A 26048-nucleotide genomic window follows, 5' to 3' on the forward strand; every position below is an offset into this window, starting at 1 on the left:
TTTTAAAATTTAAATCATATTTTTTATTTAAATCGGGTTTTTTAAATTTAAATCGGACTTTTTAAATTTTAAATTGTGTTTTCTTAAAAAATAAAATGCTTTTGGAGGAAAAATCTTTCCAAAGATAGTTTTCTATTTCAGTTACATTATAGTCCAAAGGCTATTCATCAGGAAATAAGGATTTGTTTAAAGTTTTTCATGTGTGCTAAAACTCCAAGTTTTGTTTTTTTTTGGAAAAAATGATTTAACCACATCAGTTAACAAACATTGCTATCATGTTATTGTTTTAGTTACATAAATTGTTTCGTTGTTACAGAAATGATTGTTTTTCTCCTTCCAATAAAGTACAGCAGAAAAATAATAACATTTTTTAATTTGTTATTTTATTTTTAACAATGAGTGGCCAGATGGGTGGGGTAGAAATATATTATTATTATTATTATTATTATTATTATTATTATTATTATTTGTTGAATCTTACTATCAGGTTCTGGTGTTTCTCGTGTGTGTGTTTTTTACTGTTTTTTTAGTTGTTATTTTATTTTTAACAATGAATTGAATAGTTGTAACACTCAATTTAAAAAGGGGGGTGGGAATTGGCATTGCAGGAGCAGTGTGACGTTGCAAATGGCCCTCGATGCTTTTGATGGAATTTTAGATTTTTTCATTCATTTAATTTCATTCATTTTCATTTCCTCCCCTGTCGCTTTTTTTAGGTATGTGGGGTCAGCATTGAAGAAGGCCCAGTCGCCAGAACTGGGGCCCTTGGCCCAATAAAATCTGTTTATTTCCGAGACCCGGACAATAACCTGCTGGAAGTCTGCAACTATGGTGGGAGTGACTTGTGAAATTTCCAATTTCCAGAGAGAAATAATGGAAAGTGACACTAAATGACTGTTTGTTGTTGTTTAGTCGTTTAGTCATGTCCGACTCTTCGTGACCCCATGGACCAGAGCACGCCAGGCACTCCTGTCTTCCACTGCCTCCCGCAGTTTGGTCAAATTCATGTTAGTAGCTTCGAGAACACTGTCCAACCATCTCGTCCTCTGTCGTCCCCTTCTCCTTGTGCCCTCCATCTTTCCCAACATCAGGGTCTTTTCCAGGGAGTCCTCTCTTCTCATGAGGTGGCCAAAGTATTGGAGCCTCAGCTTCACGATCTGTCCTTCCAGTGAGCACTCAGGGCTGATTTCCTTCAGAATGGAGAGGTTTGATCTTCTTGCAGTCCATGGGACTCTCAAGAGTCTCCTCCAGCACCATAATTCTAAAGCATCAAATCTTCAGCGATCAGCCTTCTTTATGGTCCAGCTCTCACTTCCATACCTCACTACTGGGGAAACCATAGCTTTAACTATACGGACCTTTGTTGGCAAGGTGATGTCTCTTGATTTTTAAGATGCTGTCTAGGTTTGTCATTGCTTTTCTCCCAAGAAGCAGGCGTCTTTTAATTTCGTGACTGCTGTCATCATCTGCAGTGATCATGGAGCCCAACCCAAGAAAGTAAAGTCTCTCACTGCCTCTATTTTTCCCCCTTCTATTTGCCAGGAGGTGATGGGACCAGTGGCCATGATCTTCTTTTTTTGATGTTGAGCTTCAGACCATATTTTGCACTCTCCTCTTTCACCCTCATTAAGAGGTTCTTTAATTCCTCCTCCCTTTCTGCCATCAAGGTTGTGTCATCTGCATGCCTTGTTGTGGTGAAGGGGCTTGAATAACTCAGAGAAGCTATGAACTCTGCCATGCAGGGCCACCCAAGATGGACAGGTCATAGTGGAGAGTCACAGTCACAAAAACAAATTAACTGAAAAAGCCTCAAAAAAGCAAAATAAATAGCAAAACCAAAAGTGCCAAATTTAATCTGTTCCGGAAGTCGGGTTGACTTCTGAAATGTTCAAAAAACAAAGCGCAGCTTCTGATTGGTGCAGGCGCCCCGGAAACAATAGCCGACAGCCGCATCGGATGTTCAGCTTCTGAAAAATGTTTGAAAACTGGAACACTTACTTTCGGGTTTTCTGCGTTTGGGAACCAAGGCGTTTGGGAACCAAGGTACCACTGTAGATCGCGATCTACTGGTTGGACATGGTAATTTATGGACAAAATATGGTAATATGGTAATTTATGGACAAAATAAGTATTTTATCAAAGTAATTGTCGAACTGAAATGCAATTAAGAAGAATCTTAATAGTGAAATGCAATTACGAAGAAGTATATTAATAGTGAAATAATTATGAAGCTCTAACTTAAAATGAGGACGCGGGTGGCGCTGTGGGTTAAACCACAGAGCCTAGGGCTTGCCGATTGGAAGATTGGCGATTCAAATCCCCGTGACGGGGTGAGCTCCTGATGCTTGGGTCCCTGCTCCTGCCAACCTAGCAGTTCGAAAGCACATCATGTGCAAGTAGATAAATAGGTACCGCTCCGGCAGGAAGGTAAACGGCATTTCCATGCGCTGCTCTGTTTCACCAGAAGCGGCTTAGTCATGCTGGCCACATGACTCGGAAAAACTGTCTGTGGACAGTAAAGCGAGATGAGTGCTGCAACCCCAGAGTTGTTCGCAAGTGGAGTTAACTGTCAGGGGTCCTTTACCTTTCTTTTTTTAAAAAAACCAAAAAACTTAAAATGATTTTCTGTTCCTAACAAACATAATAATGCAAACACATTGGCACTGGGCAATAACAAAAGTTCCTTTAGAAACACAATTTCATAATCTGGTCTCTAGAAACTTCCTATAACATGAAATAATGATGATGATGATGATGATGATGATAAATATTTTTTAAAAAATATTTATAACCCGCCCTCCCCAGCCAAAACCGGGCTCAGAGCGGCTAAAATCAATTCATTATAAAATCAATTCAAATCAAATTGATGGCAACCATTGGGCTAGAGTTCTGTGAAGAATTACCAAAGGATAGGTATATTTAATAGGTGTAAATATATGATACAATCTACTAATAATTATAAATAGCAGAATGTAGGCACCCTATATATAGAAATGAGCAAACCAGTGATATTTTAGGGAGTAGGCTAGCAGCAGGGTCCATTACTTACACCATAGGAGCCTACACAACACAAAACCACTATTTCTGTATGTAGGTTTTATTTTATTTGTGTTTTATCTTATATTCTGGAAATGTACATCCAGTTGTTTTTTTCCTTTGAATTTTTTTGGGGGCCCCCAAGTGAGTGGGGCCCTAAGCCACAGCTTCTTTGCAGCAAGGCCAGCAACAAAATAGGGCAGCGCAGAGCGCTCTGATCCCCCGTCTGCGAACACCTTCAAGTCCCTGCGAAAATGTTGCCCTGGAGGAAGAAGAAGAAAAAGACTACATTTCCCAGCAGCCATTGGGAATGCGGCCTGCCCATTGGCTTGAGAGGGTGGCGAAGGTGCCGAGTGATTGGCTGAGATGGGGACAGGGGGCGGGAGACGTCAGAGCGCAACATTCCACCCCGGGCAGCAGAGCCAGGTGGGCATTCTCTGAGTTCGCAAGAGCAAGAAACTGCGGGGAAGAAGAACATCTTTATCTCCCGGGTTCTAAATGGAGGTAAGGCTGGAAAATGCATCACTGGGAAGGAGTGCGCGAGGAGCTGCTTTATATTTGCATAGCATGGGGAATTGGGGCTGACTCCTTCCTTTGTTTGGTGGGTCCCCAGTATTGATTTTATTGTTTTTATTTTGCTTTTCGATGCAGAAGGGAATAGGAAGCGGCTGCACTTTGCATCCCTTTATGTACTTGGGAAGAGAGGGAAATGATAAGAAAAGACCAAATGTGACCTCTAAAAATGGCGGAGGAGGGGGGAGGAGGTGTGGATAGAGAAAAGAAAAAAAGAGATAAACGTTCAGACCGCTGTAATTCCTGGAGGAGCTTTCTTCTTCTTCTTCTTCTTGGAAAAAAGCCAGCCCTTAAATGTGCCTTGCATGCATATGATCTCAGCGCACTTCTGTTTGTTGTTAAAGGAAGGGGACAGTTCCAAGTAGTGGGGGGTTAATTTTGCAATTTGTTTGTATTATTGTTGTATTATTTTATTGTTGTTAGCTGCCCTGAGCCCGGCTTCGGCTGGGGAGGGCAGGATATATATAAAAATTTATTATTATTATTTATTATTGTTTAGATATCACAAACGGGGTTTTTTTTAAAAAAAGCAACAACAACGAGTTATTGGATTTTATTAGGAAATGGTAAATCTGGATTAAATGGGAGGTGGGTGGGAGAGAAATATCAGATAGTGCTTTTAATATGAGCAGTGCCACATAGATACTGTGGGGAATTTGCATGTGGAAGAGGTAGAGCATCGATCTCACAACACACACCTGGCCGGAAAGCCCCCCTGATGTTCTGAACCTGGACAGAACCTCATATATTCAAGTGCTGATGCCCTAAATCTACTCTCTTAACACAGCTGGTGGCTGTGTTTGCTCATAATTGCAATGCTTTCAAGCTGGGCAAGGGGGACCTTTTCTCTCTAGGGGGTGAGATAAAGATCTTCCTCAGGGGCAACCTTTGACAGATGGGCGGGGCAACCCACCTGTCAATCACATGACATGTCCTGCTCACCTGTCAAAAGCCACCTGCGGGCCTTGCAGAAGTGATCCTAGTGTTGTAGTCTATTCTGCCACTGGCATTGTGCTGTGTGGAAAGACTGCTCCACCCGCAGCCTGAAGTGGCACATTCCAGAAGCAACTTTTTTTAAATCAAGACAGGAGGGGAGTCGTGGATGTGGGAAGATGGGGAGAGTCTGGGCTGAGTCAGTGGGGCAAGGTGCCTTCTGGGACAGCTGCTTCCTGTTCCAGGTCTGCACCCTGTTGTTATTGTTTAGTCCTTTAGTCGTGTCTAATTCTTCGTGACCCCATGGACCAGAGCACGCCAGGCACTCCTGTCTTCCACTGCCTCCCGCAGTTTGGTCAAACTCATGCTGGTAGCTTCGAGAACACTGACCAACCATCTCGTCCTCTGTCGTCCCCTTCTCCTTGTGCCCTCCACCTTTCCCAACATCAGGGTCTTTTCCAGGGAGTCTTCTCTTCTCATGAGGTGGCCAAAATATTGGAGCCTCAGCTTCAGGATTTGTCCTTCCAGTGAGCACTCAGGGCTGATTTCCTTCAGAATGGAGAGGTTTGATCTTCTTGCAGTCCATGGGACTCTCAAGAGTCTCCCCCAGCACCATAATTCAAAAGCATCAATTCTTCGGCGATCAGCCTTCTTTATGGTCCAGCTCTCACTTCCATACATTACTTCTGGGAAAACCATAGCTTTTACTATATGGACCTTTGTTGGCAAGGTGATGTCTCTACTCTTGAAAACATTTGTGGGAAATGAGATGGGGGTCTCTCTGTCTTTGCAGGGGCCGGTGGTGACCTTTGAAGATGTGGCTGTGTATTTCACAGAGAGCCAGGGGTTTTTGCTGGATCCCAACCAAAGGGCCCTCTACAGGGATGTCATGATGGAGAATTATGGGAATGTGGCCTTGTTGGGTAAGGATTCTGGTTCATCATTCTGCAAGAAGCCTCGAAATTCTCCTGCCCATCCCTGCATGTTTGAAATGATGCGTATCTATGGCACACTTGGTTTCTTCACTGGGCCTTTTCTCTAAAAAAAATTCAGGGTGAGTTGCTTGATAGACTTCCCTGTTCACAACAGGCTGAGAGAAGACCTAGGCATACTAGAACCATCATTCATGCAACTGCCTCATTCATTAATTGATTGCAAATATAAATACAGTCATACCTCGGGTTACAGACACTTCAGGTTGCGTTTTTTCGGGTTACGGACCACCAAAACCCAGAAGTACCAGAATGGGTTACTTCCGGGTTTTGGCGGTCGCGCATGCACAGAAGCACTAAATTGCACTTTGCGCATGCGCAGAAACGCTGAATCGCAACCTGCAGACCCGCAGCTGCAGGTTGCGAACGCTGCGGGTTGCGAACGTGCATCCCACACGGATCGCGTTCACAACCTGAGCATCCACTTTGTGTGTGTGTGTGTGTGTACACATTTCGGAATCCATTTCGGAAGTCCGTTCAATTTCCAAAGCATTTGACTTTCAAAGCGCGGCTTATGATTGGCTGCAGGAGCATCCTGCAGCCAATCGGAAGCTGCGTCGGACGTTTGGCTTCCGAAAATCGTTCGAAAACCGGAACAATCACTTCTGGGGTTTGATTGTTCAGGAGCTGAAACGTTCACGTTCACAGGCGTTCGGTTTCCGAGGTTCCACTGTATTATATAACTCCAACATTAAGGGGGGGAAATCGGAAGCCAGCTTTAAGCTCCCAATTGTTCTTTTGTAGCTGAGGTTTTAACTGACATTGTATATCACGGGTGTGGTCTGGGGGCAATGGCCACAGGGTCCAATTTAAGACTCTTGCCAGACCTAGTGGACAAGGAGGTTCTCCCCCAATTGTAAAGATATATGTGTGGTGGTTGTGTGGTTCCCTCTTTGTGGGGTCTGGATGTGTTTCACCACATCTCTGCTGTCTTCTTCCCTGGGTAGGATTTCCATTCACCAAACCTGAGCTCATCTCCCACCTGGAACGAGGGGAAGAACCGTGGGTGCCAAATTGTCAGGATTTGGATGAAATTGAGAACTCCAACGCCAGCTCAGGTGAGGGGTCTCAGGGGAAGCCAACCACCCCCAAACTTTCGTGATTTCTTGGGACTCTTCTCAGTAAAAATTTCCTGGGATACCTCAAGTCATGGTTCTAAAATAGGCAAATGGGCAGTTGTTGTTTAGTTGTTTAGTCATGTCCGACTCCTCGTGACACCATGGACCAGAGCACGGCAGGCACTCCTGTCTTCCACTGCCTCCTGCAGTTTGGTCAGACTCATGCTGGTAGCTTTGAGAACATTGTCCAACCATGTCGTCCTCTGTTGTCCCCTTCTCCTTGTGCCCTCCATCTTTCCCAACATCAGGGTCTTTTCCATGGAGTTTTCTCTTCTCACGAGGTGGCCAAAGTATTGGAGCCTCAGCTTCAGGATCTGTCCTTCCAGTGAGCACTCAGGGCTGATTTCCTGAAGAATGGAGAGGTTTGATCTTCTTGCAGTCCATGGGACTCTCAAGAGTCTCTCAAGACTGCCTTGCCATGGCGAAGGGTCTTGAATAACTCAGAGAAGCTATGAGCTATGCCGTGCAGGGCCACCCAAGATAGACAGGTCATAGTGGAGAGTTTTGACCAAACGTGATCCACCTGGAGCAGGAACCAGCAAGCCACTCCAGTATCCCTGCCAAGAAAACTCCATGGACAAATGGGCAGTTAAGATGCATTAAACCGGTGTTTCCCAAACTTGGTTCTCCTGCTGTTTTTGGACTACAAATCCCATCATCCCTGACCACTGGTCTCGCTTGCTAGGTGATGATGGGAGTTGTAGTCCAAAAACAGCCGGAGACCCAAGTTTGGGAAACACTGTATTAAACCAACAGCTGCTGAAGACCTTAGCTCCCAAATTCATGTGACAATAAAATTTTTATTTGTTTTTCTATTTTCCCGGCTTGCCCCTGGCAGAGCTACAGCTCCCAGCACCCTTATACTAGAGCTCCCAGGATTCCTTGGTGGATGCCATGCTGTGTAAATGTGTGATGGGGATGACGGGATGAAAGAGGGAGGTGTTTTCATGCCGCTTCGTTACTTGATATTTCAGTACTGCCACATTCTTAATGGTTCGGTTTCCCCTTTCAACCTTCTTCCCAGGTTTCCAGCTTTTCCTTCCTCCAGAATAAATCCTATTTCTATCTGCCTTTTCCCCCAGCAGATGCGCGCAGGGGAAATCAGCCACGTGCCGCTCGAGAGGGATATCTTGTCCAGAAGTCCAGTGTTGCCAGATGCCAGGATCTCCATACAGGCAAGAAAGCCCATGAATGTTTGGAGTGCGGGAAGTGCTTTGCTGAAAAATCAAAGTTCACGATCCACCAGAGAGTCCACACGGGAGAGAAGCCCTACAAGTGCTCCGAGTGCGGGAAGCGCTGCGCCACCAAATCAAACCTCACGAGCCACCGGAAAATCCACACGGGAGAGAAGCCCTACGGCTGCGCAGAGTGTGGGAAGCGTTTTTCTCACAAATCCTATTTCGTGATCCACCAGACAGCCCACACAGGCAGGTACCCGTATCAGTGCGCCGTGTGCGGGAGGTGCTTTGTCCAGAAATCAAAACTCGCCGACCACCAGCGGGTCCACACGGGAGAGAAACCCTATCAATGCTCAGATTGCGGGAAGTGTTTCGCTTGGAAATCTCAGGTCGGGGAGCACCGGAGGAGTCACACCGGAGAGAAGCCCTTCGTGTGCGCCGAATGTGGGAAGCGCTTTTCTCACAAGTCGGTGCTCGCCACCCACCAAAAGGTCCACATGAGAGAGTACCCCTACAAGTGCCTGGAGTGCGGGAAATGCTTTGCTTATTCCACAGCCTTTGTGACGCACAGGAGAATCCACCCAGGGGAGAAGCCTCACAAATGCGCGGAGTGCGGGAAATGTTTTACGTGGAAGTCGCAGCTCGGGAACCACCAGCGAGTCCACACTGGGGAGAAACCCTTTCAGTGTTTAGATTGCGGGAAGCTTTTCGCTCGCAAGTCGGAACTGGCGAACCACCAGAGGGTGCACACGAAGGAGAAACCCTTCCGGTGCGCCGAGTGCGAGAAATGCTTCGCTTATTCCTCTGCGCTCGCCACGCACCGCAGAGTCCACACGGGAGAAAAACCCTTCGAGTGCGCAGAGTGCGGGAAACGTTTTGCCCGCAGATCGATCTTTGCGAGGCATCAGAGATCCCACACGAGGGAGAAGCCCTTTACGTGTTCAGACTGCGGGAAAAGTTTTGCCGATTCTTCCACGTTTGCTACTCACCGCAGAGTCCACACGGGAGAGAAACCCTACAAGTGTGCGGATTGTGGGAAGTCTTTCGCTCACAACTCCACGTTCGCGACGCACAGAAGAATCCACACAAAGGAGAAGCCCTACGTTTGTCTGGAGTGCGGGAAGCGCTTTGCCGACTCCTCGACGTTTGCGAAACACCGGCGAGTTCACACGGGAGAGGCAACCTACAAACGCGTGGCCTATCAGTGCTTGGAGTGCGGGAAAGGCTTCGCTTCCAAACCGCAGTTCGAGAGACACCAGCGCGTCCACACAGGAGAAAAGCCCTTCAAGTGTCTGGAGTGTGAGAAGTGTTTTGCTGATCCCTCCACCCTGGCAAAACACCAGACAGTTCACCCAGGCGAGAGGACCCACAAATGTTTCAAATGCCATAAATGCTTTGTTCAAAGTTCAGACCTTATGAGGCACCAGAGGACCTGTGCGGCCGACAAACCTTATACGTGTTTGATGTGCGGCGAATGTTTCCCGTCGACATCAGCACTCATCTGCCACGAGAGAGCCCATGTGGATGAGAATTATTATGACTCTTCCAAGCCCTTTCCCATACAATAGAGCTGCGGCTCTCAAACTTTTTTCCTCTGGGCCACACTTTCAGAATAAAAAATTACTGTGGGCCGCACCTATTTTTTTATTGGACAAAGGAAAAGAAACAACTTGATTTACAACATAGGACACAGCTGTTTTATAATGTGGTTGTGGAACACCGGCAAATATAATAATAATAATAATAATAATAATAATAATAATATTTATACCCGGCCAGAACTGGGCTCAGGGCGGCCAACACCAATAAAATCACAGTAAAAACATAATAGGGGGAAAAGAAGGGGGGGAACCAATTTAAAATACAGGTTAAAATGCATTTTAAAGTGCAGCCTCATTTTAAAATAGCCGATAAATCAAGGGGAGGGAAACATAAGGGTCAGACTGAGTCCAAACCAAAGGCCAGGCAGAACAGCTCTGTCTTGTAGGCCCTGCGGAAAGATGTCAAGTCCTGCAGGGCCCTGGTCTCTTGTGACAGAGCATTCCACCAAGTGGGGGCCAGTACTGAAAAAGCCCTGGCCCTAGTTGAGACCAATCTAACCACCTTGTGACCTCAGACCTCCAAAATGTTGTCGTTTGTGGACCTTAAGGTCCTCAGTGGGGCATACCAGGAGCTACATAAGAACATGAATCATTCCCAAAATTTAATTATGAATGAGCCTCTTACATATGCACCTTAAGTACGTATGCAAACTCAGTGAGAGGTGTGAGCTTGCTTTTTCCAGCTAATCTCATTTGTAGTAGGTCTCATTTGAGACAAACTCTCATCTCCTTCCTTTTTTCTGATTTTTCATATTTGTCAGAGATGAGAACTCCTGTTCACAACAATATGTCGTGGAAGAACAGGCAATGCTCTTGAGGAGAGTCATGGTTACTGTTTCTGGTTGTATACCCATACCTACACTGAAATGTTTAAATGTTACTTTGGTTGTCCTTGAATCTTCCTGCCACACCTGCCATCCTTTCTTGCCACACAGTTTGAGAACCTCTGCCATAGAGAACGGACGTCAAAGGACGTGCAGCTGAGAGATGCAAACAACACTCAGAATTGCATATTTATTCATTGGTGTGCTCTAAACCCTATAGTGGCGACACGGGTGGTGTTGTGGTCTAAACCACAGAGCCGAGGGCTTGCCAATCAGAAGGTCGGTGGTTCGAATCCCCGCAATGGGGTGAGCTCCCGTTGCTGGGTCCCACTCCTGCCAACCTAGCAGTTCGAAAGCACATCAGAGTGCAAGTAGATAAATAGGTACCACTCCGGCAGGAAGGATAAACGGCGTTTCTGTGCGCTGCTCTGGTTCGCCAGAAGCGGCTTAGTCATGCTGGCCACATGACCTGGAGAAACTCGTCCAGTAAAGCGAGATGAGCGCCACAACCCCAGAGTTGTTCACAACTGGACTTAACTGTCAGGGGTCCTTTACCTTTACACCCTATATTATCACTGAAAAGGGGGGTGATGGGAAAGCTTGTAGTTCAGTGGTGACAAGATTTGGAAACAAAAGAACAGGCCTGTGGCTTTTGTCCAGTAGAATATACAATAATCGGCAGTCGTATGACTTCATAATGCAGGAATGCAAACCCTAAATATAATAAAATATAACAAATAAATAAATTATTATTATTTATACCCCCACGCATCTGACTGGGTTTCCCCAGCCACTCTGGCCAGCTTACAGCATATATAAAAGCACAACAAAACATCAGACATTATAAACTTCCCAATCCAGGGCTGCCTTCAGATGTCTTCGTCTTCTGAAAAGTTGTGTAGTTCCACCGACTCCCCCCCCCCCCGGGGCCTGCACAACATCCGCTAGGTTCATTCCTAGAGATCAGATGGCCTCTGGTCTTGAATATCAGCCACCTTCAGACTGCAGACTTGCCACCCACCCACTCAGCAAACACCAGTGAACTTGTATTTTTCATCTGCTCCACAGCACTCGACTGACAGATGACCACCTCTGTCCATCAGCCAATTTCCCTCCTCCATGTGGTGGCATCCCTGTAGTTGGACTGGGAGGGAAAAGGTGGGACAGTTATTTCCGTACAGCTCAACAGAAGCTTATCTAATATTTGGAGGCAGTGGGGCCGCTCTCGCTCTCTGCTGTGGATGGTGAACAGCATGCCCATGGAGAAGGGGTTCCCACCCCCCATAAGGACTTGGGACATTTTCAGCTTGGAAGAAGACCAAGTTGTACTGAATGTCACAGTTGTTGTCCGCTGTGTTCCCTCGAAGATTGCCCGTGTTACTGGAGGGGGGGCAGCCGTGCACACAGAGGCAACTTACCTGGTGGTCATGGGGTGTAGTGGTTAGAGTACCTCTCTTGGTTGCTGCTCAAGCTCCTAACCCTTGTCTATTTTAAAAATGTACTTATAAGCAGAAGGTAAATAAAAAGTTGGGGGGGGGGAGCTTGTTTGCTTTCTGGGGGCGGTGGGATTGCCTGCTTTTTCTTGTATGCGTTTTATTTTGTACAGTGGTACCTCGGGTTGCATACGCTTCAGGTTACAGACTCCGCTAACCCAGAAATAGCGCTTCAGGTTAAGAACTTTGCTTCAGGATGAGAAGAGAAATCGTGCTCCGGCAGCACGGCAGCAGCGGGAGGCCCCATTAGCTAAAGTGGTGCTTCAGGTTAAGAACAGTTTCAGGTTAAGAACGGACCTCCGGAACGAATTAAGTACTTAACCTGAGGTACCACTGTATTGAGCATCAGCAGCAAAATGGGCATTTCATGGATTTGTTTCCATTGTTAATTCTTTTCTGTTTTGTTGCTGTAGCTTGTTTTAAAAATAGAAATCCTTATTAAAAACGTCTTTAAAAAATAAAAGCATCTGGAAGCAGCCTGAGAAAAAAGGGCATCAGCATATTTTTGCATGTGGAGGGAACACTTCATTCTATCTAAATAAAACCTAAGGGCCACCCCCCCCCAAAAAAAAGCCAGTGATTTTGCACGAGAACACAAAGGCTGTTCCTGTTTTGGATTTTGTTTTCGTCTGCTGCAGTTTTAAAATGTTAAGGTCATCTTCTTTACCTTTGCAGCATCATCATTTTATTTTATATTCTATTCTATTCTATTCTATATTTTTTATTTTATTTTATTTTATTCTATTTTATATTTTATATTTTATATTTTATATTTTATTCGTTTCCAATCCTACAGAGTGCTTTGCTGGCCGAAAAACGAGTTAAAAACTAGAAAGCAGCAACCCAATTCTCACAAGCGCAGCGTAAAGGGAGGCGCTGGGGACCAGCTGGAGGGGGGAGACAAGGACTACGATTCCCACCAGCCACTGGGCTCTTAGCCCCGCCTCCATTCCCCTTCCACGGTACGGAGTCTTGAATATCCTGACAGTGGATTGGCCGCGACGGGCGCGAAGGAGCCGAGGGATTGGCTGAGCTGGAAAAGGGGCGTGGAGAAGCGCGTGAGCGCAGCATCCCCAGGACAGAAGAGGGGGGGGACGTCAGTGAGTTGAGTTGCAAGAGCCGGAAACTGTCCGGAGGGGCTCCTGAAACCCACCTTTTGCAAATGCAGGTAAGAGGGGGTGTGTGCATTAACTGAGAGCGGGGGGGAGGGGCTTTTTGGGGGGTGGGTTATGTTTCTTGCAACTTGGGGGAATGGGAGGGGGGGTGTCTCCTTTGTCTGCTTGAGTTCCCTCCCTACCCTTTTTCATAGACCCAGAGGGGGAAAAGGAAGGGGCTGAGCTTTGCATCCCCTTGTGCACTTGGAAAAGGGGGGGGCATGCCTGGGTGTGGGGAGAAGGAGGGGCAGAAAAGCAAAGGGGGGGGGGGAGAGAGAGACCAAATATAACCTCTTAAAATGGCGGGGAAAAGGTAAACCTTGTAGATCCTGAAAGTGCTTCTGTCTTAGTTTGGAAAAAGCAGCAGGAAAACTAGAAAAACAGAAACAGCTGTGTGTGTCTAGTTATAGATGTCTTTCTGCTGTCATTGCATGGTTTCATTTGTTTATCTTTTAAGCCACGGATCCAGCGCTTTGATGAGACTCGGATCCTCGCGATTTTGCATGCTGAAGTCTCAGATCCACCTCTGAAATACACGCACAAACAGAGAGAGCGAGAGCTCTTGCGTCCTTGGCTGTTTGCGGCATCATAATTTTGTGTGTGAGTGTGACTGATGTGGTCCCTGCTGGCGCTGCAGTGCTATAAAAGCCGTGCTTGGAGGCATGTACCCTCACCATGTGTGCGTGCAAGTTCCCCAATGCTGCCCTCCGATTGTAACTCAGGCAGACTCTCGTAGGTGCCTTAAAGACTTAAGGTGTAACCATGAGCTTTTGTGGGTTAGAGCAGACTTTGTCCAGCGTCTCGTATCATTGCCTGCTGATGACAACATCGTAAAAAAAGGAAAAATCTCTGCAACATCGTAAAATATCTCTGCCGCAGTGGTGTGAAAACAAAACAGGAATGGATCTTTTTTTTCTAAGCAGGAGACACGAATCTAACGTCTTGTCTCTAACACTTCTCCTTGCTGACAGAATTATAAAAAGAATGGATCGTGTGTCACTCTCGTTGCTCACCTGCATCTCTTGTTATCTGTGTGCCTCCCATTCCTTGTTTCTCTGTCCAGGTTTAGATTGTATGGCTCTGGGGGCAGGGACCTTTCTACTGTAGCAATGCACGTGTTGGACAGTAACTCCCAGCCTTCTTGAGTCAGCATAGCCAATTGTTGGGGATGATGGGAGTTGTAGTCCAACAATACAGGTTCTCCAGGTTTTCTAGTCGTGCTGTGAAGTGCCAAGCCCCTTTGAAAGCATGTTATACCTGCAGAGCAATCTGGAAAAGGTTTACTTGGATTTAAGGCCCTCTTTAGTTGTTGGGACTGGAGCCCGAGTCAGTTTGCAACCTTAAAGAACTCAGGTCAACCTTTGTGACACCACGCTCATGGGACCAGTTCTCGAGACTGTGTTGTATGTTTTGTGCAGCAAAATGAGGTGGCATGATAGAGTTTATATTGCAGCTGTGACTGTGCTTTGCAGCTTCTGAATGCCTCCTGCAAACAGAAAACTAGTGTAGCACTGAGACAGGTGCTGACTTAGCCTTCTGCCTGTGTTGTGCTGGTTTTTTCTTTGCAGAGAGCAGCATTTAAATTTCCCACCATGTTGAGAAGTGGTGCTGTGCTGGAGTAATGGCAGGATTCGAAATGATGGCTTCCCTAGACCTAGTTGGGTGTGCCTTATTTTGGAGCACTGGGCAGCAGTGGGGAAGGAAAGAAGAAGCCCAGGGCACTACCAGCTGCCCAAGAATTCTGGGTGTTGATGCTGAGATTTGATAGTTGATATCTGCTAGTTTACATCTTTTAAAAAAATAATAATTGAAAAATTCATGGAAGATTCAACAACTAGCCATGATTGCTATGTTTAGAAGAAGTATACTTTCGATTGTCTGGTACCCAGGAATGCACACAATGGGGGTTTCATTTAACACTTCTATAGAGTATGTGGGGCGCGGGTGGCACAGTGGGTTAAACCACAGAGCCTAGGACTTGCGGATCAGAAGGTCGGCGGTTCGAAACCCTGTGACGGGGTGAGCTCCCGTTGCTCAGCCCCTGCTCCTGCCAACCTAGCAGTTCGAAAGCACGTCAAAGTGCAAGTAGATAAATAGGTACCGCTCCAGCGGGAAGGTAAACAGCGTTTCCGTGCGCTGCTCTGGTTCGCCAGAAGCGACTTAGTCATGCTCCCTCGGCCAATAAAGTGAGATGAGCGCCACAACCCCACAGTCGGCCACAACTGAACCTAATGGTCAGGGGTCCCTTTACCTTTACTTATAGAGTATGTATGTACAGTTGTACCTTGAACGGAATCCATTCCAGAAGTCAGTTCGACTTCCAAGACGTTCGAAAACCAAACCGCGGCTTCTGATTGGCTTCAGGAAGCTCCTGCAGCCAATCAAAAGCCCCGTCGGACGTTCAGCTTCCAAAAATAGTTCGCAAACCAGAACACTCGCTTCTAGGTTTGCGGCGTTCGGGAGCCAAAACGTTTGAGAACTAAGCTGTTCGAAAACCAAGGTACGACTGCACTGTACATATATGAAAAGATAAGACCATCCTAGCATTGCAGGCTCACAAGCAAGCAGGCGTGGCATAAAAGGATGAAGGATGTGGAGGGAAGAGGAAAGCAAAGCCTTGGAGCAACTGTTCTGCCCACTGGTCCATCAGTCTCCCTTTTGGTATGATCCTCTTGCCAGGTGGCAGGAGGTGAAGCCTGCCAGCGACATTTCATTCACTGGCTGATGGCCAAGACCTGAGCGTGCCTCCTCTGCAATCCTAAGCAACTTTGGGAAGAAGGGAAGGATATATATTTAATGAATTAAAAGAGAGAGAGAGCTAGCAGTTAAGAGCAGAGCATTCTTTCCTGCAAGAAGCGGGGAGACAAAGACCCTGCAACTGCGTGTTTAGGGAATGGTCCATGGGACTCAGTGTTAGAACATCGGCTTTGCATATGTAGAAAGTTGCAGGCTTAATCCCCAAAATCTCCCAAGTAGGGCTGGGAACCCTGGAGTTCTGCTGCCAATCATGGCACATAATTCTGAGTTTGATCCAGCGAGTCAATTCTTGTGTTATCCTAATTACTTATTGATTTCAAATTCCACTTTCAGTAAAAATGATTTGCCAGAGTCGTCTAGGTTTTGACAGCTTAGCAGGAAGATATTATCTGCGAAGTGGGAGCCTAATTACGATGTGATTGCTGTAAGGAAGGGGCTTGCCAAATATCACAAGCCCTTCCTGCCTCGGTCAGCAGCTAATGCTTTAACATGTGTGATTTGCTGAATTTTGATTAAGAGCTGGAGGGCCAGTTCTGTTGACTCTCCCGGTTTGCTGACTTTAACCGCCGTCTGTCTCGTTATGAATGGAAGTGGAGGTCTTGTTAGTTTTGCGACGTTTCGACGAGGTCTCACTCGTCATCTTCAGGCTGGTGCTTTCGGCTTCTTGTTACTGGAACAGAGCAGAGTCTGGTGTTTGAGTTCCTATAAATACTGTTGAGGGGTGTGGTGTATAGCCTCCAACGTTCTGGGCAGAGAGGAAGTTCCTAGATTAGTGTGCCTTTTCTTCTTTTGTTCCTTAATTACTTGAGGGATATCTTGGGTGATTTCATGAGTGATATTCTGAATACCACTGGGTGGGTCATTAAGTGTAGATTAGTTGCTAAAGCTTTCGTGTCTTGACCTCTTGAGCTTGTGAAGAGTTTTTCTGAGAAGATGGCTGTGCTGCATTTAGTTGTGCTCTGGCTTGGCTTCGTGTATAGGGGCGAGCTGTGGTTTTGTGCCTTGTGCCAGCCAGATCTGTGTAGGGATTGCAGGGGGGTGCAGCATCCGGAGGTGCCACTATAGTTTGGCTACTGGATGGAGTCTGTAATATGTCTGTGGAGAGGGTCTGGGTTTGGGTCTGGTATGGTTGATTGGTGACGGCGTTCTGTGTGCCTCTGGTTCTGGTGTCGGTTTTTGTGGGGAGGGCTAATTTCCAGATGTCTGGCAGGCGGGACGTGTCGTCACGCTTGTTCATGTTGTGAGGGTGTTTCTCTATCTCGATGGCTTCCATGATTATTCTCTTGTGGTGATGTTCCATGTTAAAGAGCAATTTGGAATCTGCAAAATTAATTTCGTGTCCTGTTTCTTTCATGTGTTGGAAAAGAGAGGAAGTTTTTTCTTCTTTTTTGACGGCATTCTTGTGTTCTGCGATACGTGCATTTATTCGTCTGTTTGTTTGTCCAATGTATGTGGCTGGGCAGACTTTGCAGGGTATTTCATAGACCCCTTGGTTTTCCAGCTGGAAAACCAAGGGGTCTATGAAATACCCTGCAAAGTCTGCCCAGCCACGTACATTGGACAAACAAACAGACGAATAAATGCACGTATCGCAGAACACAAGAATGCCGTCAAAAAAGAAGAAAAAACTTCCTCTCTTTTCCAACACATGAAAGAAACAGGACACGAAATTAATTTTGCAGATTCCAAATTGCTCTTTAACATGGAACATCACCACAAGAGAATAATCATGGAAGCCATCGAGATAGAGAAACACCCTCACAACATGAACAAGCGTGACGACACGTCCCGCCTGCCAGACATCTGGAAATTAGCCCTCCCCACAAAAACCGACACCAGAACCAGAGGCACACAGAACGCCGTCACCAATCAACCATACCAGACCCAAACCCAGACCCTCTCCACAGACATATTACAGACTCCATCCAGTAGCCAAACTATAGTGGCACCTCCGGATGCTGCACCCCCCTGCAATCCCTACACAGATCTGGCTGGCACAAGGCACAAAACCACAGCTCGCCCCTATACACGAAGCCAAGCCAGAGCACAACTAAATGCAGCACAGCCATCTTCTCAGAAAAACTCTTCACAAGCTCAAGAGGTCAAGACACGAAAGCTTTAGCAACTAATCTACACTTAATGACCCACCCAGTGGTATTCAGAATATCACTCATGAAATCACCCAAGATATCCCTCAAGTAATTAAGGAACAAAAGAAGAAAAGGCACACTAATCTAGGAACTTCCTCTCTGCCCAGAACGTTGGAGGCTATACACCACACCCCTCAACAGTATTTATAGGAACTCAAACACCAGACTCTGCTCTGTTCCAGTAACAAGAAGCCGAAAGCACCAGCCTGAAGATGACGAGTGAGACCTCGTCGAAACGTCGCACAGACACCCCGACTCTTACACGGGAAGACACCCAAAGACACCAAAACCTGCATTCCTGTACCCGTGAAAATCTATGAAAGCATATATATATATATATATATATATATATATATATATATATATATATGCCATTGATATTATGAAAGTTTGGGGAAAGTCTTTAAATGTTGACTTAGCCCATGGGTAGGCAAACTAAGGCCCGGGGGCCAGATCCGGCCCAATTGCCTTCTACATCCGGCCCGCGGAGAGTCTGGGAATCAGGTGTGTTTTTATATGAGTAGAATGTGTCCTTTTATTTAAAATGCATCTTTGGGTTATTTGTGGGGCCTGCCTGGTGTTTTTACCTGAATAGAATGTGTGCTTTTATTTAAAATGGATCTCTGGGTTATTTGTGGGGCATAGGAATTTGTTCTCCCCCCAAAAAAATATAGTCCGGGCCCCCACAAGGTCTGAGGGACAGTGGACCGGCCCCCTGCTGAACAAGTTTGCTGTCGCCTGACTTAGCCTGTGACAGACCAAGACCTTCAGCTTCTGTGTCCTATACCAAGAAATACAAAAACTGCAAACACACAGTTGCGTTTTACATAAAGCCTCGTTGAAATCAGTGGGAGCTACTTGTGAGTAAACATGCGTAGGGTTGTGTTGTAAAAGTCCAATTATTTGTCCTTTGACTTCTTTGTAACACTTCCTTTTATAGTCAGAAAATAGGCAGGTGCCAGTGACAGCTTTAGCACACTTTGCTGAAAGGCAAGCAAATTAAGAGGCGCTAAGCTCAGAATCCCAGGGACCAACAGTAAACGACACTTTTTTGGAAGTAAGCAAACATCTGTGCACAATATATAATTTCCAATAAGGAAATGAGGAACTTTTGTTAAGAGTTGAATGAGTCACAAGCTGGAATAAAAACTTACTCTGCCAACTTCTGCCCCAAAGCCATCCATCCATTAGTTTTAAAAAAATACCTCCAAAAGGGTGAAATGTCTTCTTAAAAGAAGATGATGGGGAACCTGAGTTTCTGCAGATGTTCTGCTCCAACTCCTAACAGTTTCTGCATGGCCAGTTGTCAAAGGATGGTCAACAACATCTGGAGAGAGACAGGTTCTTTTAAAAGTTCAAGAACTTGCTGAGGATTTTCCCCCTGAGCTTGCTGCAGATATGTTTTAGACAAATGCAAGAGTTAATGGTAAACGATCCACTTTTGCAATAGCAATGTCCACATAACACTGGTCTTGAAAGACCTACACTGGCTCCCAGTACGTTTCCAAGCACAATTCAAAGTGTTGGTGCTGACCTTTAAAGCCCTAAATGGCCTTGGTCCAGTATACCTGAAGGAGTGTCTCCACCCCCATCGTTCTGCCCAGACACTGAGGTCCAGCACCGAGGGCCTTCTGGCGGTTTCCTCACTGCAAGAAGCCAAGTTACAGGGAACCAGGCAGAGGGCCTTCTCGGTAGTGGCGCCTGTCCTGTGGAACGCCCTCCCAGCAGATGTCAAAGAGAAAAACAACTACCAGAATTTAGAAGACATCTAAAGGCAGCCCTGTTTAGGGAAGCTTTTAATGTTTAAAAGATTATTGTATTTTAATATTCTGTTGAAAGCCGCCCAGAGTGGCTGGGGAAACCCCGCTAGATGGGCGGGGTATTAATAATTTTTTTTAAAAAAATACATTTTATTAATTTTATTATTATTATTATTATTATTATTATTATTATTATTATTATTAGTGGACCAAACCCTTAAGAATACCTCAGATGTGTTATTTGGAGGGATGTTCCAGATAAATCCTATGGCATAGAAAGGGAACTTTGCAAATGTGCCTCTGTGCCCTTGTGGAACTCCTTCATTTCTGTGGAGTCTGCACAGTTAAAACAAAGCTGTGAATTGTGTTCTTGATGTTTCAAGCATGCATGCAAGACGTTTTTATGGAAACATCTTCTCAGGGGAAGAGTCCTCTTTCTGACTTTCTGGCCCTGATTATTATACATCAGGGCTGGGGAATCCGTGGCCCTCCAGTTGTTGTTGGTGTTACGCCAGCCCTGACCATTGGAAATGTTGGCTGGCGGTGATGGGAGTCCCAAAAAGCACTTTTTTGGGGGGGGATCCCCACCCCTGTTTCAGAGCCGGCGAGAAAGTATTTCTGCCAGGTGCAAGAGACTGAGCAACAATCCTTTGTGTTCTTGCAGAGCCTGGTGACGTTTGAGGATGTGGCCGTGTATTTCACGAAGGAGCAGTGGAATCTGCTGGACCCCAACCAACGAGCTTTGTACAAGGAAGTCATGATAGAGAATTACGGGAATGTGGCCTCCTTGGGTAAGGAACTCCCTTCTTCCTTGGGGTAGGTGTGCGAAGGCTGTCACTACTGGGAGTTAGGATCCAAAACACTGGAGGGGCCGCAGGTTGGCAAAGATGGCTTCAAAATACAAGATTTATGTCAGTTCCTTCCTCCGTCTCCCCAGTCCTTTCTGCGTTAGGGAAGTTGCTTTCTTCCTTCAGATTTAGTTATGTCAGGGGTGGGGAATGTCAGGCTCAGGGGCCAAATGCGGCCCTCCAGTTGTCTCTGTGTGGCCCTCAGAACTCTTCTAAGGCCACACCGCATGATATCCCTGCTTTTACTTTTATTTTATTAAATTTAGCGGTGTACACCACCCTATACCCGTTGGCCTCAGGGCGGTTCACAACATAAAATCACAAAGAGTGTGTTGCACTCTTGAGTGTCTTTTCCTGGCTAGAATGCAGCTATTAATTAATTAATTAACATTTGTAACAATAATCCTTGAACTTTGAGAGAGACCCTTGCTTCCTTTTAAAAAACATTTTTTTATTTGTTTTCAAATTTAAACATTTCATTAGTTTTACAATCAATTAAACGTTTTGAAATTTGACTTCCTTCCCCCTCCTCCTGCAGTTCCATAGCTTAATTTTTTTAATACCTTCTGCATATTGCAAGCTCATTTATCTTGCTCATTTATATACTCTTATAAAACTGCAGGTTGTTACATTAATCTGAAGGCAGCCCTGTTCAGGGAAGCTTTTAATGGTTAGTAAGCTATTGTATTTTAATATTCTGTTGGAAGCCGCCCAGAGTGAGCGGGGTATAAATAATATATTATTATTATTATTATTATTATTATTATTATTATTATTATGTTTTTATTTTTGCTTAACTGGATGGAGGGATGTGTTTGTGTGTGTGTATGTAGAGAGAGAGAGAGAGAGAGAGAGAGAGAGAGAGAGACTACCGTGTAAGGGTACAATTAGTTCCCAATACAAATATAAAATGTATTGATAACATTTTTTTTAATATAAAACGTAGATGCATTGCTCCGCCCACTTTTGCCCTGGCTCCACCCACCACTGGAATCTCCTTCCTTAAAGGTTTTTAATCAGAGGCTGGATGGCCACCTGTCATGGCTTCCCCCTAAGAATCCTGGGAAATGTGGGTGCGCTCAGGGCTCTGAGAGTCGTGAGGAGACCCCTGTTCCCCTCGCAGAGCTACAATTCCCAGAGTTCCCTGGGAAAGAGGGGTGAAGTGTTAAACCACTCTCCGAACGGCAGCTCTCTGAGACGAATAGGGGACTCCTAACAGCTCCCAGCATCCAAAGCACAGGAAAACCGTCCTCATCATTCCTCTTCTCTTCCTGAGAAGGATACCCAGCTCCTAAGCCTGGCCTCATCTGCTGCCTGGAACAAGGGGAAGAGCCCTGTGTGCCCGATTCTCCGGATGGAAGGAAGCTCTTTGACACCTGCTCAGGTGAGGCACTGGTTTGAGCCCGGCCAAGGGTGTTGGCAGCCCTGGCGTTGGCTGTGCATACTCTTAGAATTTGGTGATGTCTCTAATCTCGCTCTGAGAAATGGTACAGCTGCCTTTTTCCTCGTTGTTACATTAAGAAGAAGAAGGAAAAGGAAAAGAAAGGGGGAAATGAGAGAGAGAGAGAGAGAGAGAGAGAGAGAGAGAGAGAGAGAAGAAAATGAACAAAGTAAAAAAGACTTCTGTCCTACAGCTAAATACAGTGGTGCCTCGCAAGACGAAAAGAATCCGTTCTGTGATTCTCTTCGTCTAGTGGTTTTTTCGTCTTGCGAAGCAAGCCCATCGACGGATTAGCGCTATTAGCGGCTTTTATCAGCTTATCAGATCAGCTGATAAGTGTCTTAGCGTCTTAGAAAAAGGGGGGGGGAAGGAAAAAAAACCCGCAGGAACTTGCAAGACATTGTCGTCTTGCAAAGCAAGCCCATAGGAGATTCGTTTTGCGAAGCACCTCCAAAACGGAAAATTCTTTCATCTAGCGAGTTTTCCGTCTTGCGAGGCATTCGTCTTGCGGGGCACCACTGTACAGTGGTACCTTGGGTTACAGATGCTTCAGGTTACATATGCTTCAGGTTACAGACTCCGCTAACCCAGAAATATTACCTCGGGTTAAGAACTTTGCTTCAGGATGAGAACAGAAATCGGGCTCCGGCGGCGCGGCGGCAGTAGGAGGCCCCATTAGCTAAAGTAGTGCTTCAGGTTAAGAACAGTTTCAGGTTAAGAACGGACCTCCGGAACGAATTAAGTACGTAACCAGAGGTACCACTATATAGTAATCACTCATTAACATCCAACTTTTCTTTTTTCTTTTTTTTATTTGATTTAAAAAATATATAAACTTACAACAAAAAAACCATTCAAAATCCAAATACAGTCATTCCTCAGGTTATGGACACTTCAGGTTGCGCACTTAGCCGAACCCGGATGTACCGGAATGGGTTACTTCCGGGTTTGTGCGCATGCGCAGAAGTGCCGAATCGCAACCAGCGCGTGCGCAGATGTGGCGCTGCGGGTTGCAAATGTGCTTCCTGTACGGATCATGTTCGCAACCCGAGCGTCCACTGTACTGTATCAAGATTACTCTGAATCTCCTGACTTCTCCCCATCCCTTCCACGGGTCCTAATAAGATTTACAACTGTATATCAATACTTACCCAAATTTATATCCTTCTGAATGATCTATACTTTCCATTACTTTGCAAGTGTGGTTAAAATCCTGCTAATGTTTTAACCTGCTTACAGTGGTCTTGTAGATAAATTATAAACTTTCTCCATTCATTTTTAAAGTTCTTGCCTTCTTGAAACATCCAACTTTTCTATTTCCTATGAGCCAATATTTTTCCTGTCTTCAACAAATCCAGAAGTTACAAGTTCATTTTCTCTTTCACGCAAAAATCCAAAAGAAGTTTCCAGTCCTTAATAAATGTTAATACAGTGGTACCTTGGTTTCCAACCGCTTTGGATTACAACCGTTTTGGATTACAACCATGTCAAACCCGGAAGTACGCGTCCTTTTTTTGGATTACAACACATTTTTTATGGATTACAACCAATTTTTTGGGAGGAGGCCCCATTAGCGAAAGCGCGCCTTGGGTTACAACCTGTTTTGGTTTACAACCAAACCTCCGGAACGGATTACGGTTGTAAACCAAGGTACCACTGTAGTGATTTCTCTCAAATTAATGAATTGGACTCCTTGGCAGGTTTTGAATAAACACTCACAAACTTTTTATTGGTAACATATACCGTATTTTTTGCACCATAACACTCACTTTTTTCCTCCTAGAAAGTAAGGGGAAATGTCTGTGCGTGTTATGGAGGGAATGCCTACGGGTGGCATGCCTACGGATTTTCCTCCTCTAAAAACTACATGCGTGTTATGGTCGGGTGCGTGTTATAGAGCGAAAAATACGGTAGATAGATAAATTAAGGATCTTTACAATTTTATAACATGCAGAGAATAACATGCTGAAAAACCAGAGAGAGGAGCTGAGGGAAGTCTGGGTGGGGGGTGGGATTTTCTTTCTTGGGGAGGGAAAAATGAGGGAGGAAAAATGAGGATGATCTGACTTTGATGAATTGTTATGTTGAAATTCCTAATAAAAAATATTTTTTTAAAAAAGATTTTTCTCTAGTTACGCCCATTACCTTGGCTACCTCAGCTAAGTCCAATAATTTTATCAACAATTAATGCATAGCAGGTAGCGCTGTATCTTTCCATCTTTGTGTATACAGTGGTACTTCAGGTTATATACGTTTAAGGTTAAATACGCTTCAGGTTACATACGCTTCAGGTTACAGACTCTGCTAACCAAGAAATAGTGCTTCAGGTTAAGAACTTTGCTTCAGGATAAGAACAGAAATCGGGCTCCGGTGGCGCGGCAGCAGCGGGAGGCCCCATTCGCTAAAGTGGTGCTTCAGGTTAAGAACACTTTCAGGTTAAGTACGGACCTCCGGAACGAATTAAGTACTTAAACTGAGGTACAGTGGTGCCTCGCAAGACGAAAAGAATCCGTTCTGTGATTCTCTTCGTCTAGCGGGTTTTTCGTCTTGCGAAGCAAGCCCATTGACGGATTAGCGATATTAGCACTATTAGCGGCTTTTAGCGGCTTATCGGCTTATCAGATCAGCTGATAAGCGGCTTAGCAGCTTAGAAAAAGGGGGGGAAGGGCAAAAAACCAGCAGGAACTCGCAAGACATTGTCGTCTTGCAAAGCAAGCCCATAGGAGATTCGTTTTGCGAAGCACCTCCAAAACGGAAAACTCTTTCATCTAGCGAGTTTTCCGTCTTGTGAGGCATTCATCTTGCGGGGCACCACTGTACAACAATCTCACCTCTGTCCATGTGCTTTCTGAGGCTCCTTCTCAGGTGATTTCTCCCTCTCTCTCTCTGCAGATAACCCTCGGAAAAAGCACTTGTGCACCGTGTGCGGCAAACGCTTCACTCAGAAACCGAACCTCACGCGGCACCTGAGAATCCACACGGGGGAGAAGCCCTACAAGTGTTTGGAATGCGGCAAATGTTTCGGCTGCCACTCGCACCTGATGAGCCACCAGATTGTCCACACCGGGGAGAAGCCCTACAAGTGCTTAGTCTGCGACAAATACTTCGGCCGCAAGGCGCACCTGGCCAGGCACCAGGGCATCTACGCGGGGGAGACCCCTTACAAGTGCCTGGAGTGCGGGAAGCATTTCGCCTGCCAGTCCCAGCTCGTCATCCACCGGCGGTACCACACGGGAGAGAAACCCTACAAATGCCTGGAGTGCGGCAAGTGCTTCGCCGACCCGTCGGCCCTGGTGAGCCACAAGCGGATCCACGCCGTGGAGCGATCCCACAAGTGCCTGGAGTGCGGGAAGAGCTTCGTCCAGCAGTCCCACCTCCTGAAGCACCGTAGAGTCCACACGGGAGAGAAACCCTACAAGTGCCCCGAGTGCGGGAAATGCTTTGCCGACCGCTCCGTCTTCGCGAAACACCAGAGGGTCCACACGGGGGAGCGCCCCTACAAGTGCGCCGAGTGCGGGAAAACCTTCGCCCGCCAGGAACACCTCGGGAGCCACCGGAGGGTCCACACGGGCGAGAAACCCTACAAGTGCTTGGTGTGCGGCAAGTCGTTCGCCCGCCAGTCGCACGTGGTGAGCCACCAGCGCGTCCACACGGGGGAAAAGCCCTGCAAGTGCGCCGAGTGCGGGAAGTGCTTTTCGGAGCGCTCGACGTTCGTCAGGCATCAGAGGACCCACACGGGGGAGAAACCCTACCGGTGCCTAGACTGCGGGAAATGTTTCGGCTCCCCGTCCCACCTGACCCGCCACCACCGGCGCCACACGGGCGAGAAGCCGCACGGGTGCCCGGACTGCGGGAAAGCCTTCGCTGACCGCTCGGCCTTTGTCAAACACCAGCGCGTCCACACGGGCGAGAAGCCCTACAAGTGCGCTGAGTGCGGGCGGTGCTTTGCCAACCGCACCCACCTTGTGACCCACCAGCGCGTCCACACGGGCGAGAAGCCCTACGCTTGCTTGGAGTGCGGGAAACGGTTTAGCGCCAATCGGAGTCTCATTCACCACCAGAGGCAACATATAGGTGAGCTGCTCCTTTATATCACAAAGGGCAGGTTTGGGTTTTTGTTGGTTTGTTTTAAATAATTTTTATTTGATAGCTATAGAATTACAGGCTGTGGCGATCACACAGGGTTCCCG

General features: G+C 46.3%; 2 protein-coding genes and 1 long non-coding RNA gene across 8 annotated transcripts in view; 2 read left to right on the plus strand and 1 right to left on the minus strand.

The window, feature by feature from the left end:
• Positions 1-26048, minus strand: part of LOC309525440 — a 129048-nt gene that overhangs the window by 35822 nt on the left and 67178 nt on the right. The window lies entirely within an intron of this gene.
• Positions 1-26048, plus strand: part of GLOD5 (glyoxalase domain containing 5) — a 43761-nt gene that overhangs the window by 3461 nt on the left and 14252 nt on the right. The window contains exon 4 of one of the 2 annotated variants that reach the window (XM_082210841.1): positions 717-896. In XM_082210841.1, coding sequence (XP_082066967.1) covers positions 717-848 — 132 coding nt within the window. In that variant the 3' untranslated portion in view covers positions 849-896. Of the gene's footprint in view, positions 1-716; positions 1842-26048 lie in introns of those variants that run through there. The other variant, XM_082210840.1, reaches the window with a different exon arrangement.
• Positions 2461-26048, plus strand: part of LOC309524771 (uncharacterized protein) — a 29476-nt gene continuing 5888 nt past the window's right edge. Inside the window, exons 1-6 of one of the 5 annotated variants that reach the window (XM_082209799.1) lie at positions 2493-3540; positions 5336-5465; positions 6482-6592; positions 20234-20360; positions 21697-21801; positions 24751-25932. In XM_082209799.1, the coding sequence (XP_082065925.1) occupies positions 5445-5465; positions 6482-6592; positions 20234-20360; positions 21697-21801; positions 24751-25932 (1546 nt within the window). In that variant the 5' untranslated portion in view covers positions 2493-3540; positions 5336-5444. Of the gene's footprint in view, positions 3541-5335; positions 5466-6481; positions 6593-7734; positions 9464-12802; positions 12917-20233; positions 20361-21696; positions 21802-24750; positions 25933-26048 lie in introns of those variants that run through there. The other 4 variants (XM_082209796.1, XM_082209797.1, XM_082209795.1 and 1 more) reach the window with 4 other exon arrangements.

Source organism: Podarcis vaucheri (genome assembly GCF_965113315.1).
Source record: "Podarcis vaucheri genome assembly, chromosome: 2".
Taxonomy (NCBI): domain Eukaryota; kingdom Metazoa; phylum Chordata; class Lepidosauria; order Squamata; family Lacertidae; genus Podarcis; species Podarcis vaucheri.